The sequence below is a fragment of the Gracilinanus agilis genome, chromosome 4 (genome assembly GCF_016433145.1).
Source record: "Gracilinanus agilis isolate LMUSP501 chromosome 4, AgileGrace, whole genome shotgun sequence".
NCBI classification, from domain to species: Eukaryota; Metazoa; Chordata; class Mammalia; order Didelphimorphia; family Didelphidae; genus Gracilinanus; species Gracilinanus agilis.
Window position 1 is genome coordinate 181,524,091 of NC_058133.1, and position 13,942 is coordinate 181,538,032.

General features: G+C 44.8%; 1 protein-coding gene across 1 annotated transcript in view; it reads right to left on the reverse strand.

Moving 5' to 3' along the window:
* The window catches only part of HLF (HLF transcription factor, PAR bZIP family member), a 76,007-nt gene extending 67,768 nt beyond the window's left edge, over positions 1-8,239 (reverse strand). The window contains exons 1-2 of the mRNA XM_044671819.1: positions 8,023-8,239; positions 5,585-5,917 (exon numbers count right to left, since the gene is read on the reverse strand). Of these exons, the coding sequence (XP_044527754.1) occupies positions 5,585-5,917; positions 8,023-8,137 (448 nt within the window). The 5' untranslated portion in view covers positions 8,138-8,239. The remainder of the gene's footprint in view (positions 1-5,584; positions 5,918-8,022) is intronic.
* Positions 8,240-13,942: the final 5,703 nt, after the last annotated feature.

Sequence of the window (13,942 nt, forward strand, 5' to 3'; positions counted from 1 at the left end):
TCATGGGGAAGAGGGTCTGAACTCTGGAGAAGTAAACAGCTCCTAAACTAAGCTCTCTCCTACTATTGATCTTCATCCTGATCCTGTGAGAAACCTGCCAGTTCCAGTTATACAGCTTTGATCCCAGACTCTGAAATAACATCTACTGATGTCTCAAGAGGAAATCATTAGCAACAGTGACGTGGACTGCTCAGTTACCTTGGTGGGCTTTGTCAACACCTGGGTGTCTAGGTCATGCCTGGCACCACCAGTTCTTGATTGAACAATGACCTGCATCTTCCACTAAAGACTAAAATCTATGCGGGATTAGCTTAGGATAGACAGATAGGATTGGAAATTGTGTGAGTGAGTATAGACTCAACTCTGTTGAGGGTCAAAGTGACCCTTTGCAGGGTCAGTGGTTGGGGAAAGGTAGTAATTATTAGTGATAGGGAATCCCTAGCCCACATACCTCACCTTATCAAAATCAATATTTTATAATAAACCTGTTACTGTTTTAAGTAGAGTCAGAGTGCGTGTCTACTGGCCTTGGACAGAAAGTAGCCATCTTGCTCTCTGAGCCTGTAAAGTTTCATCACCACCCTAGACTGGGATCAGTCTAACCCCAGTCACCCATCTAATTACCATTTTACACTAGTGGAACTCAAGCCCCTGACTTCCCCACCAGACCAGGAAGGAGAGTCCTGATCACAAAAAGACCAAAAAAAAAAAAAAAAAAAGCAAAATAAAACAAAACAAAAACACACCACACCACACCACACCACACCACAAGGAACCAATTTAGGAACTGGCTCGGCTAGTCTGTGACCAACATAATCCTGCCTTTGTACGCTAAGGATGCCTTTCCTCTATGGAACCGCTGTCCTAAACCAACCGCTTTGCATGGCCCCTCTCAGGGCCAGCAGGCCCAGATTCTCCCATTTCTCCCAACACAGCCTCTCCCTTGTCTCCACTGAAAGCACAGGGAGCCTGGGCCTTGTGCTCTGCCTCAGGACCCTCGGGCGGAAGAGTTCCTTGGGAGCCCAGAGAAGGAGCCTGTCATCCAGCAGCCTCCAAGGCAGCCAGAGACTCCTCCTGCCCCTCCCTCAAATCAGGGCAATCACTGCCTGAGGAGGCTGATCCCACTTGCACCCAGGGGAATGGAGGATGGGAAATCGGGGTCAAATGTGAGTGATATGGCTCTCGCCAGGAAGCTCCTTCTGCTATTCCAAAGAAGCGCTGGGCACTGAAAAAGACGTCTCTGAGATGTCAGCTTAGGGCTTCCTTTCTCTTCTCCCAACCAGGCGCTATCGGTGACACGGTGCTATTAAGCATGGCTTAAAGGATACATGCTGAGCAAATAGCAGAATACAAATGTTTAGTAAAACTGCACTCTAATTATCTCCAGATCAGCCTGACATCTTAGTTTTACCAACATGCTAATAGAGGGTAAGTACATTTTTATTAGGATCACATAGCTTCTTGACAACCTACTGATTGTTGGGATTCCTAACAGCTTATGCAGTGTGCAAAGACTAGACCTATGGTGTTTTAACAACCAGCTCTCTGGGGCAAAAATGTACCAAGATACATTCCTAAATTTAATGTGTTATTTACATTTTCTCCATCACTTTTTTAAAAAAACCTTTACTTTCTGCCTTGATATTAGTTCTAAGATAGAAGGGTGACAAGGGCCAGGCAATCAGAGTTAAGTGACTTGCCCAAGGTCACCTAGCTAGGAAGCATCTAAGACTAGATTTGAACTGAGGTCCTCCCGACTCCAGGCCAGGTGCTCTATTCACATTGCTACTCAACTGCCCCTCCATCACCTTAAGTCCGGACAATCAACCAAGCCCTGATTTCTGAGGCATTAATGCATGTGCTGAAATTTTGCAAGCCAGTTCCTGCACACCACAGCATATAAAGAATTTTCAGGGGAAGAAATGCTAGCTCAATGAAAGCTGGTTGGCCCATTCTTGGCAATTTATGGTCTTAGAGAATCATCTAGAATACTGAGAGGCCGTGAGTTGCCTGGAGTCACAGTCACTGTTTCAGAAGCAAGACTTGAACTCAGGTCTTCCTGGTTTTGATGCCTTTCTATTTCCTAAATCAGAGTTGGCCAATGCCATGTGAAGGAGGAAGTGCTTCCACTGGGCTGCTGGACAGAGAAGCAGGGCATGCAAAAAATATCCTCAGGAGCTGCCTCCGGAGCATACATGCCATGTCTTCACCCACATGGTCCCAAGTCATACCAAAAATGCCAACTCCAATGACAGGACTTAGTATCATGTTAATTGTGCTTTATGACACCCCAAACTCAGCATCTATTAGCTGTCCCTCATGCCTGAAGTATTCTTCCTCCTTATCTCCACTTCTGGCTTCCATTAAATTCCACCTAAAACCCCACCTACAGGAAGTCTTTCCCAATACCTCTCTCTTTTTTTAACTGAACATCCCCTATTTCCAATACCTTCTTCCTGTTATTTGTTGTTGTTTAATAGTTTTCAGTCTGCCCAACTCTGTGTGAACCCATTTGAGATTTTCTTGGCAAAGATACTAGAGTGATTTCCCATTTCCTTTTCCAGCTCATTTTACAGATGAGAAAACTGAAACAAACAGGGTTAAGTGACTCGCCCAGGGTCGCACAGCAAGTAAGTGTCTGAGGCCAGATTTGAACTTGGGAGGGTAATTTTTCCTGATTCTAGGTCTGGCACTCTATCCGCTGTACCACCTAGCTCCTCCTATTGGTATTATTATCATTATTATTATCCTGCAGATAGCTTGTCTGTACATAATTAGTCTCATGTCTCTCTCGTTACACTGCTAGCTACTTGAGGGCAAGGACTGCATCCCCAGCACTTAGCACAGAACCTGGCACACAGCAGGTCCTTCACAAACGTTCATTGTCTGAATGGCCTTCCGCTTGGTTTGAACTCCAACACTTAATGACACTGAGAGTTCAAAGTAGATTTTCCCTCCAGGGATGCATCCGAGGAGCCCCTGCCATTCTGTGCAATGCTTGTTCCCATCCACCAAGACACGGTATCCCCATAATGTGCTGGGGGCTTTCCTCCATTTCTCTGGCCATTCTGAAGACATTAACAGAACACAGTACAACTCTTTAATAAAACTAACACCATTGGCTGAGCAAGTAACTAGGATTCTAATGGAAATTAATGTATTTAGAGAAAATTAAGGTTGATAAAGTCTTTATTACTAAAATTTATGATGAGTCTTTCCATGTTGAGAAGAAACAGAGTTTCAAGCATATTTAACCTATAGAAAAAAAGCCTTCAGAGCCTGTTTGGTTGTGCTTTGATTTTTAAATCAACAGGAATGAAGTGACAAACTTATAAGGTTTTTATGGGGTGGAACTCTGGGACAGCATGAGGTTAAAAGAAGGGTAGTGACAAAACCACCAGTGACCCAAGGTCACCAAGAGAACAGGCCAGGTTGGCACCAAAGATGTCTGTTTCTTTTGAGCATGTCTGGGGGGAGAGGAGGGGAGGGAAGGGGAGAGAGAAACATTGTCTGTTGATTTATTTTATACCCTTACCTTCCATCTTAGAATCAATACCGTATATTGGTTCCAAAGCAGAAGAGCAGTAAGGGTGGGCAATGGGGGTTAAGTGACTTGTCCAGCGTCACACAGCTAGGAAGTGTCTGAGGTCAGATTTGGACCTAGGACCTCCTGTCTCTAGGCCTGGCTCTCAATCCACTGAGCCACCCAGTTGCCCCCAATGTCTATTGATTCATAACAAGAATAGGCACAGGGAGGCAGGGAACAAGTCTTAGATGTCAAATGTTGGGATACATTTTAGACAAAAGAAAGACAGTTCCCCATTCAAGCTGCTCAATAAATACTAACTGACTGATATAAGTCAACTGAGTCAAAAGGCAAGTCCAGTGCCTGTTCACATATTACTGAGACAAGATACCCAAACAGAGAGTTATCCTGTAGAATTCAGCCTGATATTTAATTCTGGGAGGAGTTTCTTTCCCTACTTAATAAATGTGAAACAAGCAATCTCCCAGTTCCTCTCAGGCCAGTGTTAAGCCTTCTGAAAGGAAGGTATTTAGGGAGATAAGAAAGGATACAGGAGACAAGACACAGGAGTAACTGCAATGCTGAAGTCTAGTTCTGCTCAGACATTTACTTTTCCTCTAGGTTTTTTGCCTCTGTTTTCCCAGTTTTACAGAGCTCTTGATTTCTCTGGCTATTCTCACCACAGCCTGGTCCATCCTCTACAGCCCAAGCTCACATCCCAGGAAGGGGAGGAGGGAAGCAACTCAGAGTCAGGATTCCAACTCAGAGAGGGGAGAGTTGAAAAAGTCTTGCCCCTGCCCCCTATACCCAATTCCATTTTAAGAGAACAGTTTTCTAATTCACATGGTTTTCCTCCTATTCTCATTGCTCTCCTTGTGTCCCAGAAATTGCTACACAGCAGGACAAAGACTATAATAAAGGTCTATAGTACAACCCATCATTGGTAAGTTCCCTCCACTCTCCAGACCCTGACAGTTTCTCTGGCTGCATCTTCCTTCTCACCTACCTAAGTAGGAAATTGTCCTTATTTTTCACCATTTTGCACTGAACAAGAACTTTGTAGGTGTGCAGATAGATTTTTTTCTTTCTGCCTTTTATGTGCAAAAGGGATTTTTAAGCACCAGATGTGTCCCATGGAATTCCAGGCATGGATATAATTGCAATTACCATGAGACCATGGGGATCTGCCATGAAGTTCCCTTAAATACCGAGCACCCACAATGCACCTTAAAATATGCCTCTTTTTTTTTTACCAAACGTTGTATTTATAGACAATTTTTTCAAGAACAAAGCAGGGTTAAATGAGGGGTCTGGTTTATGATGAAAACCTAAGATGAGGCATCTGGTTTATAAGGAAATAGTTAAAAGATATTGGGAGGGGGGGGGGCGGGAAGCCTGGGCATTCCTAACCTGACTAGTAAAAGGGTCAAATCCTCCTCAATTCAATAGCCTTTTTTGACACTTAAATTTCTCAGTCAGAACACCAACAGCCTGAGACTCAAAGATCTACCTTCTCACCCCCAAATATTCTCTTTTCTTCTGTCTCTTTTCTTCATGCCCAATCTACAGAACCATGAAATGAAGGGCTAGATACCAGGAGACCTGAGGCAATGTAATAAACCTATCAGAATCGTTCAGGCAAAAAAAATTCAATCAAAAAACATTTATTAAGCACCTACCATGTACAAGTCACTAAATTAGACCCTGAGAGAGATACCACTTTCTACCTGCTATCTAGGCAATTTGGGCATAAAAAAAAAAAAAAAAAAAAAGGTTTGTGGGAACTGGCAGGTTTGGATTAGAGATTTAGGGCTAGAAAAGACCTTCCAGGTCATCAAGTCCAACTGCTTTGTTTTACAGATGAGAAAAGTAGAAACCCTGAATTGCCTAAGGTCACACAGGTAAAAAATCTCAGAAGGATCTGAGCCCAGGTCCTCTGGACTCCAGAGCCAGGGCAGTGGTCCCCTCTATCAAGCAAGTCTCTGAGCAGAGGCCCCGGGGAAGCTTCCATCTTGCCCCTCCCCACCCTATCTCGGGGCAGCCATCCAGGAGGTTTACCTGGTCTGATGGGGCTCTGCAGGCAGTTCTGAGAGGAGATGCTGGGGTGCACTGAGGTGGAGGCCCGGCTGCTGAGGTCCATGACAGAGGGAGCGGCTGAGGTTGCTGGCGGCAGCCCAGGCGGGTGGGGGCTGTGGTCATGCTGAGAGGGGCTGGGGGGGATGCCATTTTCTGACAAGAATTCTTCCAAGTCCATATATTCCAACTGGAAAGTATCTCCGTCATAGGGTAGGGTTTTGTCCCACAAGGTGGGCCCCAAGAAAGCAGACTGGGGGACCATAGGGCTACTGTTGTCATCATCCAGCTTCTTCTTGTCTTTTTCTTTACCAAATGCTAAAGAAGAAAACAAAAGTTAAATTTTTTAAAAGGAAAAACAATCCTAAGTCTTTTCTACCCCACTAGACTCTCCTCCCCAAAACACAGACACTTTTCTCATCCCAAACAGCACTATCTCCCTCTGCGTTTGTCCTCAGTGGACCTCAGGTAATCCAGAGTTAAAAGTTCAGGCTGGATGTAGAGGTCTATCTGCTTTTCACAATCTCCCTATTTACTTTGGAAAGAGACAAATGCTTTGCCGGATGGGGCTTCAGCATGAACTAAGATAAAAGCTCTCCGTTTAAGCCTGATCCCTGAGCCCACACAGTGGGGCAATCAGTTGCACAGTTGAGTTCTGAGAATATAAGTAATTTACATTTACAATAGGGCAGAATCTTTACTGCAATTACTTACAACCACCTTTAAAACTAGCAATATCTACTACATTTTACACACACACACACACACACATATACTCACTATACAGGTATAACTCAATTCTAATCAATAAGGCTCATAAAAATCTAGATTTGCAAAACTGGCTAATTATTCAGAGTAGTTGTGTATTTGATAAAAGGCTTCTTTCCAAAGAAGAGGCCACCAAGATGATTTCTGGTGTGTTTTTTTAATGTCATTTGTATACAACTTTTCAAGTCACAGCTGTTGCTTAAGAGCAAGAAAGCACCAGCATGCACACAGTACTAGCACGTGTGCATGTAGCTATCTTGTTCAGGCAAACACCTGATATTTCATTCACTCTATAACTGATCATTTGACATTTGTCCATTTCAGCAACACCAAGCCCCCTAGGGGGAAATCTGGCCTCTTAAGCACCTGATTTCAATTCTCTAACCACCACCACATCCAAATTAATGATTAAAATGCCGAACCCAATCAAGCTAAAATACATCATTCTTTCCGCAGGTCTTCTCCCACCCTCCCCCACCCCCCAGCGAGTCAGTAGAGGGGATAAAGGCATTCTGCATTTAGGGAATGTGACTAAAGTACCTTAAATACGTAGCAACAAGTCTAGATTAAGCAAAGAGGGTACAAATCTCCTGAAATCAATTTCAAGAAGGGAGCCATTTATACGCCTTTATACTATAAACGACTAGACTTACTGTTGTGATTAGCTGGGAAACAGAACTGCAGAAGCCTAAATCGCAAATCTCTCACATTTCCAGCATAATACACTTTGCTGGCTGCAGACCAGAGAGAGAAGTAGTCAGTGGAGTCCGTCTCAGACTATCTTTCCCCAACACCTTTAACGCCAGAATGTCATGAGACTTGGTCTTATTTTACACGTGAGCATCCTTTTCAAGTCCTCTCCCACCAGGAAAGGTGGAGAGGGAAACTGACAAGAGAAACTGGCACGGGGATCAGCTTTCAACACAAAAGCCAATCTCTCCCCACTCCACCCCTTCCAACTTCGGAAAGTAAAAACGCCTCCTAAAATTCCGTCCTTATCCACACCTTCAATTACTTAATAAAAACAAAAACAACCAAGATCCCATTACTATAATATTACGCTGCTCGTGGACTGTTGCCTGCAAACCTCGCTCCAAGCAAGAGTCCCTCAAAACCACGAAAAGTAGAAATTTACACTCTCACCTCTCAAAACTCCCCTCTCCCTCTGGCACCCTTTAACTTTACTCGTGGGAATCGCTAATCTGGGGGGGGGGGGGGGGAAGGGGTAACGACTGACTTCTCTCACCCCATCCCACCCCTATTTTAAGTTGCATTAGCTCCTACCTGCACAGCAGAACAAACCACAGAGGTTGGGCACTGGCTCCCAGAATTACTTAAAATAAAGCAGAAAGACGATTCGGGGGTGGGAGATGGAGGAGGGGAGAGAGAAGGAAAGCGGGTGAGAGAGCCAATCCTCAATTGCATCCAGGCAGAGGCAGTACCGGGTTTGGCTCTGGGGAGTGCAGGAGAGGGTAGAGAGAAGAGGATGGGGAGGGTAAAGGGGGGGGAGGGCGGTGAGGCAGGCTGGAGATACAAGGTGAGTGCTCAGGAAGAAAAGCAAAGTCGGGGAAAGCCCCAGCCCTGGAAGTCTCCTTTCTCCAGATCAGGGGAACCCGAGGAAGCCAAGCAGCGGCGGCGGCGGTAGTGGCTCTCACCGTCTTCTGGGTGCAGGGGCAGCTTCAGGGGGTTCTCCAGCAGGGACTTGAGCACGCCGTAAGTGGGAGGGATGAACGTGGGGTTCAGGGAGAGCGGTCGGGACATTTTCTCCATCTCGGTGTACTAGGGTTTATTTTTTTTTCCTTTTCTTCGCTTTTCTCTTTGCAAAAACAAAAACCAAAAAAACCCTCCCCCTCCCCCCGCCCAAACCCCCAATCCCAATTTGCTTTTCCTCCCTCTGTTAACGTGTCCTCCTCCCAAGGCGGTGGGGAAGCCAGGGGAGTGTAAGGGAAATTATGCTAATATATATTCAAGTGCATAGACAAACACACAAAAATGAAAAATACAGAAGTTTCGGGAAATAGCTGGTCCTGGGCAAGCGGCCGAAGTGCAAGAAGGGCTCCTACAAGACCCTCCTCACACCTCCTCTTCTTGCAAAATGTTAGGTCGAAAATTGCAAAAACAGCGGAGAGGACTGGAAAAATTTAAAAATGCACAGCATAGCCTGAGCGCCCGCGCCCCAAAAGCCCGAGGCCGTGCGTGCTTCCCACCCCCACCCCCCCCTCCCCGAGGCTGCTGCTGCTTCGGCTCCTGCTCCCAGCTCTTGGCCCGCTGCAGCCCGCTCAGTGCATTCGGCAGCCCATGTGCAGGGACGCAGGCAAAAGTGACGTCAGGGCCCGCACCGCTCCCCCATAGGCGTGCGGGGGCGGGGCCACCAACACTCCCCCTTCCTCCCCCGGCTCCCTGCCTCTGCCTCTCTCCCCTCCCTCCTCCGACCACCGCCGCCAAGATATTGAGTTTGACGTCGTCGCGCGCGTCCTTCCCGGACACTCGGTTACTAAGACCTCGGGTGCAGGGTGGGTGGGACCCCGAGAGGTTTCCAGTCTGACTTTCCTAGCAAGTCCTTGGTGAGGGGTGTGAGAAAGGGCAGAGGGTAGCGAGAGTGAAGCGAAGTGGTTTCTTGGACCCGCCCGCTTTGGCAGCGCTACCTCCCGCCTCTTTCCCTGGAAAATCTCCTTAAAATTAAGTTAGGAAGAGGAGGGAAAGGTGGAGCGTGGAGTGGAGGTAGGATCTGAGCTGGAGGGAGTCGTTTCCAGGGCATCTCGGAGGTGCCATAAGGACTTTGTCTGATGGACTTAAATCATACACCCCACCGAACAGAGACCGTCTGGGCTGTGGATGAACGAAGGAACGAACGAACGAAAGCAGCATTCCAAGCGTTTATTATGGGCAAAGTATTGTGCAAAGGCCTGGCGATACACATAGAAAAGTAAGGCAGCCCCAGCTCTCAAGGGAGCTCTCATTCTAATGGGGGAAGCAACACATATGGAAGGTTTCAGCTTCAAATCAAATGGAAAGGTCTCATGGTCCTTAGGGTGCAGGGACAAAGCAGATGGTAATGCCTCCTCTTTAATGCCATTTCCACTGATAAAAATCCTATCAGTTTCTGGGTGATATTACTATGTTAAAGTACCCAAGGAGATCTGGGGAGAGGAATAGAGGACTTGATCTTTGACTTTATTGGTACAAGAAATTCCTTCCATATTCTTGGCAATTTATCATCCTCAGAACCTAGAATGTTGTTGCTCTTCAGTCATGTCTGATTCATCATGACCCCTTGTGGGATTTTCTTGACAAAGATACTGGAATAGTTTGTCTTTTCCTTCTCCAGCTCATTTTTACCAATAAGGAAACTGAGGCAAACACGAATTGCCCAGGGTTACATACCAAATTTCAACTGAAGTCTTCCTGACTCCAGGTTCAGTGCTCTATCCACTGTTACCTAGCTGCCACTTTCAAAGCTTTTGGAAAGCCATAAAAAGTCTCATTCAAAGGCTATGGGCTTTTTTAGCATCCGCCCTCCAAGAATCCTGGCAAACTTGATATCTGCCAATCAGATCGTCAATCCATCCATTTGATGCCTGTCAATCAGCCCTTATCTGTTGCAACCAGGATAGGTCCAAGAGGCTTGGGAGACAGTGCTTCAATATTCATCCATTGGGATCATGAGAGAACATGAGAAACTGGGATAATATAAGCATATTTTCTCTCATCTTCTTGCTAAAGCCAGGATTGAGAGTCTCTCTCACCATGTTTGCAAAACTTGCTTAATCTTATATGATGGTGTAATTGAAGGAACGTGATTCTATTTCTATCCCTGCCTTTTGTTAGCTGTATGATTTTGGAAAGGTCACTTCACTGAGCCTCTATTCTCTCCTGTGTAAAGGAGTTTCTACAATACTAGATGATTTCCAACTTGCCTTCCTTTTTAGTTTAGGCCATCTGCCTAAATTCCTATGAGATTATATGGTCTCCAACATACCCCAATGGAAGCTTGGACTCCATCCTCCCCCTCCTTCTCTTCCTTATAGGTGAAATTTTTGCTCAGTCTTCCTAGGTACCTCACCATGCCTTGGGTTGGGTCCTCTTCCTACAAGGAAAAATCTGACCTCAAACATTTATCAGCTGTGTGACCTTGAGCAAGTCACTTAATCTCTGCTTCAATTCTTTAACTGTAAAATGAGGAAAATAATAGCACCTAGCTCCCTGTTGGGAGGATAAAATGAGAGAATTTTTTTTTTTTTTTAAGATCTTAGCACAGGGGGAAGTTGGGTAGCTCAGTGGATTGAGAGTCAGGCCTAGAGACGGGAGGTCCTAGGTTCAAATCTGGCCTCAGACACTTCCCAGCTGTGTGACTCTGGGCAAGTCACTTGACCTCCATTGCCCACCCTTACCACTCGTCCACCTAGGAGCCAATACACAGAAGTTAAGGGTTTAATAAAAAAAATTTTTTTAAAAGATCTTAGCACAATACCTGACACATAGCAGGTATTATATAAGTGCTTATTCCCCTTCTCCCCCTTACTCCCTCTCACCTTCTTTCCAGGACCCCTTTATATAGTGTCCTCCATCATTAGAATATGAGCTTCTTGAGGGAAAGGATTATTTTGTTTTCCTGTGTTTGTGTGCCCAGCATTTAGTACAGTGCACGGCATTTTAACTGCTTAAAAATGCCCTTATCTGACCATCTATCTATCTGTCCATCTATCTATCCATCCATTTCCTTAGCTAGAAAGTCTAGAATGTCTATTTCCGAAGACCTTTAATAATCTGATCAGTATTACAGACATTCAATTGCCTAAGGCAGGAGTCTGGGCTAGATAATTATATTGAAATGAAGAGGTGATTTCCCCCCCTCTTCTGAGTTCACAGGATCCCCACATCTATCAATGGATAGGGCATTAGAATCAAACTGAATCCTGTGGAGCCAAAACTGCCTACCTATACAATTGGGAAATGTTTAACAAATTAAATTTTGAAAAAAAAACCATAAACAATGTTAATTTGTGATTTTCAAAGTCAGTATGTGGCCCATAGGGATCCATTTCTGTTTGACACCCAACTCAGAGAATGAATAAAGGACTTCTCAGTTCTTTGTCAAGTATTACTTTTGTAGAATTTGCTGGTTTGGATTTTTGCAATGGAGAAAGTTGGGGCTGCTCTTTTGGGGTCGTGGGTAGATCAGAACAGAAAGACTGGAGTGATTTTGGTTATAAGTATCAGCATCTGAGCATCTTCTTTACCTGCCTGTGTAGTCATGGCACCATATAAAAAAGGTAAGGCAGGTACTTTTTAAAAAATTGCTAATTATTTCAATATAATGGGTTCCCTTTTGTAATCTTACACATATCCTATTATGTATTTTAAACCATTATTTGAAGGAGGGGTTGATCAGTTATAACAAATTTTCAGAGGGGCCCTGGACACACAAAAACTGGTTTTGAACCCAGGCCTAGAATCTTATTTAAACCAATAAGGAAAACTTCCTACAAGGACATGTAAACACCAAAGTGATCCATGATCACTGGGAGTTGGACCCATTTTGACCATGAACTTTTGATAAGCCTTCTTCTATCACTATATCTAAATCACAGCCCAGGAAACTTGGAAATGACATTCATTTATCCTTGATAATAGACACCCACTTCCCCTAGGGGCCTAAGTAGCACAGTAGGGAATACATAGATAGTTAAGCAGTATAGTAGAAACATCCTAGGCCAGGGTGAGATGATATAGGTTCAGACCCTTGCTCCAGCACTTACTGGTGTGACCAAGGGAAAGCCCTTTAATCCCTCAACATCATTTCCTCACTTGTAAAATGAAGGAATATTAATGAAGTCTGATACACAGAGATGCTTTCCCTCTGAGATGATCTTTAATTTATCCTGTCTGTTTTTTAACTGTACATAGCTGTTAGCATGTAATGTTCCCCATTAAATTTCTCTCCCTCTCTTCTTTCTTTCCTTCCTTCCTTCCTTCCTTCCTTCCTTCCTTCCTTCCTTCCTTCCTTCCTTCCTTCCTTCCTTCCTTCCCTCCTGTCTTCCTTCCTTCCCTCCTGTCTTCCTTCCTTCCCTCCTGTCTTCCTTCCTTCCCTCCTGTCTTCCTGCCTTCCCTCCCTTCTGATTTTGTTATAAAACAATTCTAAAACAGAAGAACAGCAAGGCCTAGGTCCTTGATGGCAAAGACATGGCATTGGTGCCCTGGCACACCAGAGGAGGCTGCTCCATTCCTCCTCTCCACTGCACCTGAGGATGTTTTTGCATGCCTCACTCCCTGGCCCAACAGTCCAATGCAAGCACTTCCTCCCTCTGCTCTCTGGGGTACCGCTCACAGGCAGCTTGAATGTGCAGTTTGGGAACACGATCTCTAAAAGGTTTGCCAACGCTGGTCTAGGCAATTGAGGTTAAGTGATTTGTTCAGAGTCACAGGGCTAGGAAGTATTTTAGGCCAGATTTGAACCTACAACCCCCCCTTCCCCCTCCCCAAGCCTGGTCCTCTATCCACTGTGCTACATAGCCACCCCTCTCTCACTAGATTGCAAGCCCCCCAGGGCTTGTCTTTCACCTTTCTAGAGAAAGTTGATAGGCTTTACTGAACTGCCTAAGGGCTCCATGACACACAAAAAATGGCTGGAACCTTATTTAAAACAATAAGGACGACTTTCTACATGGAAACACCAGAGGGATCCGCGATCTCTGTGGTCATGGATTTCCAAGGCTAGCACAGTAGTGATATATATATATATATGTTAAATGTGTAATAAATACCTGTCATTTTTGACATGATAAAGCGTTGCATATCTTTAAAACGCTGCATAAATAAATGATGGTGAATTGGCATTGAATTTTTTCTTACATTTTTAACCCTTATATCAGACTCTCATGATGTGAAGGGACCACTCTGGAGGATTTCCTTTCTCTCTCAGAGTACTCATCCAACACCCCACCTTAATCCGCTTACCTCTCTACCTCTCAGCCCCTCAGGCTTCTCAATTTGTAGGTATATAATTTCATAGTATTGGAACAGCTAGGTGGTCCAGTGGATAGAATGCCAGACTTGGAGTCAGGAAGACTCGTCTCCCCGAGTTGAAATGTGACCTCAGACACTTATTAGCTGTGTGACCCTGGGCAAGTCCCTTAACTCTTGTTTGCCTTAATTTCCTCACCTGCAAAATGAGGGCACCACACATACTCTCAATCATTTTCTTCTTTTTTCTCTACTTGCTCACCCCTAGCCTTTCCCCTTCTTGTCGCAGGCAGGCTGAGAATCTCACCAGATCAGACTTGGTAGTACTTAACAATGCTTTCAAGGACCTCAGCCACAAAAGACCATTTTTTAGACCTTAATGTTTTCTAGCTGAGCCCCAAAAGATACAGACCTTGAAAAACCATATTCGTAAGTGAAGCAAAGATCAACGTAATGATACATGGAGGGATCAAGCAAATTTCCGCATATAATGACTAATGGACTCAAGAGCCTTATGGGTACCTATGGGAACCAGAGAGAAGTGTCTAAATGATAATAGCTTATATTTCTACAGGATTTTAAAGTGTGCAAAAGACTTTAGACATTTGCCTA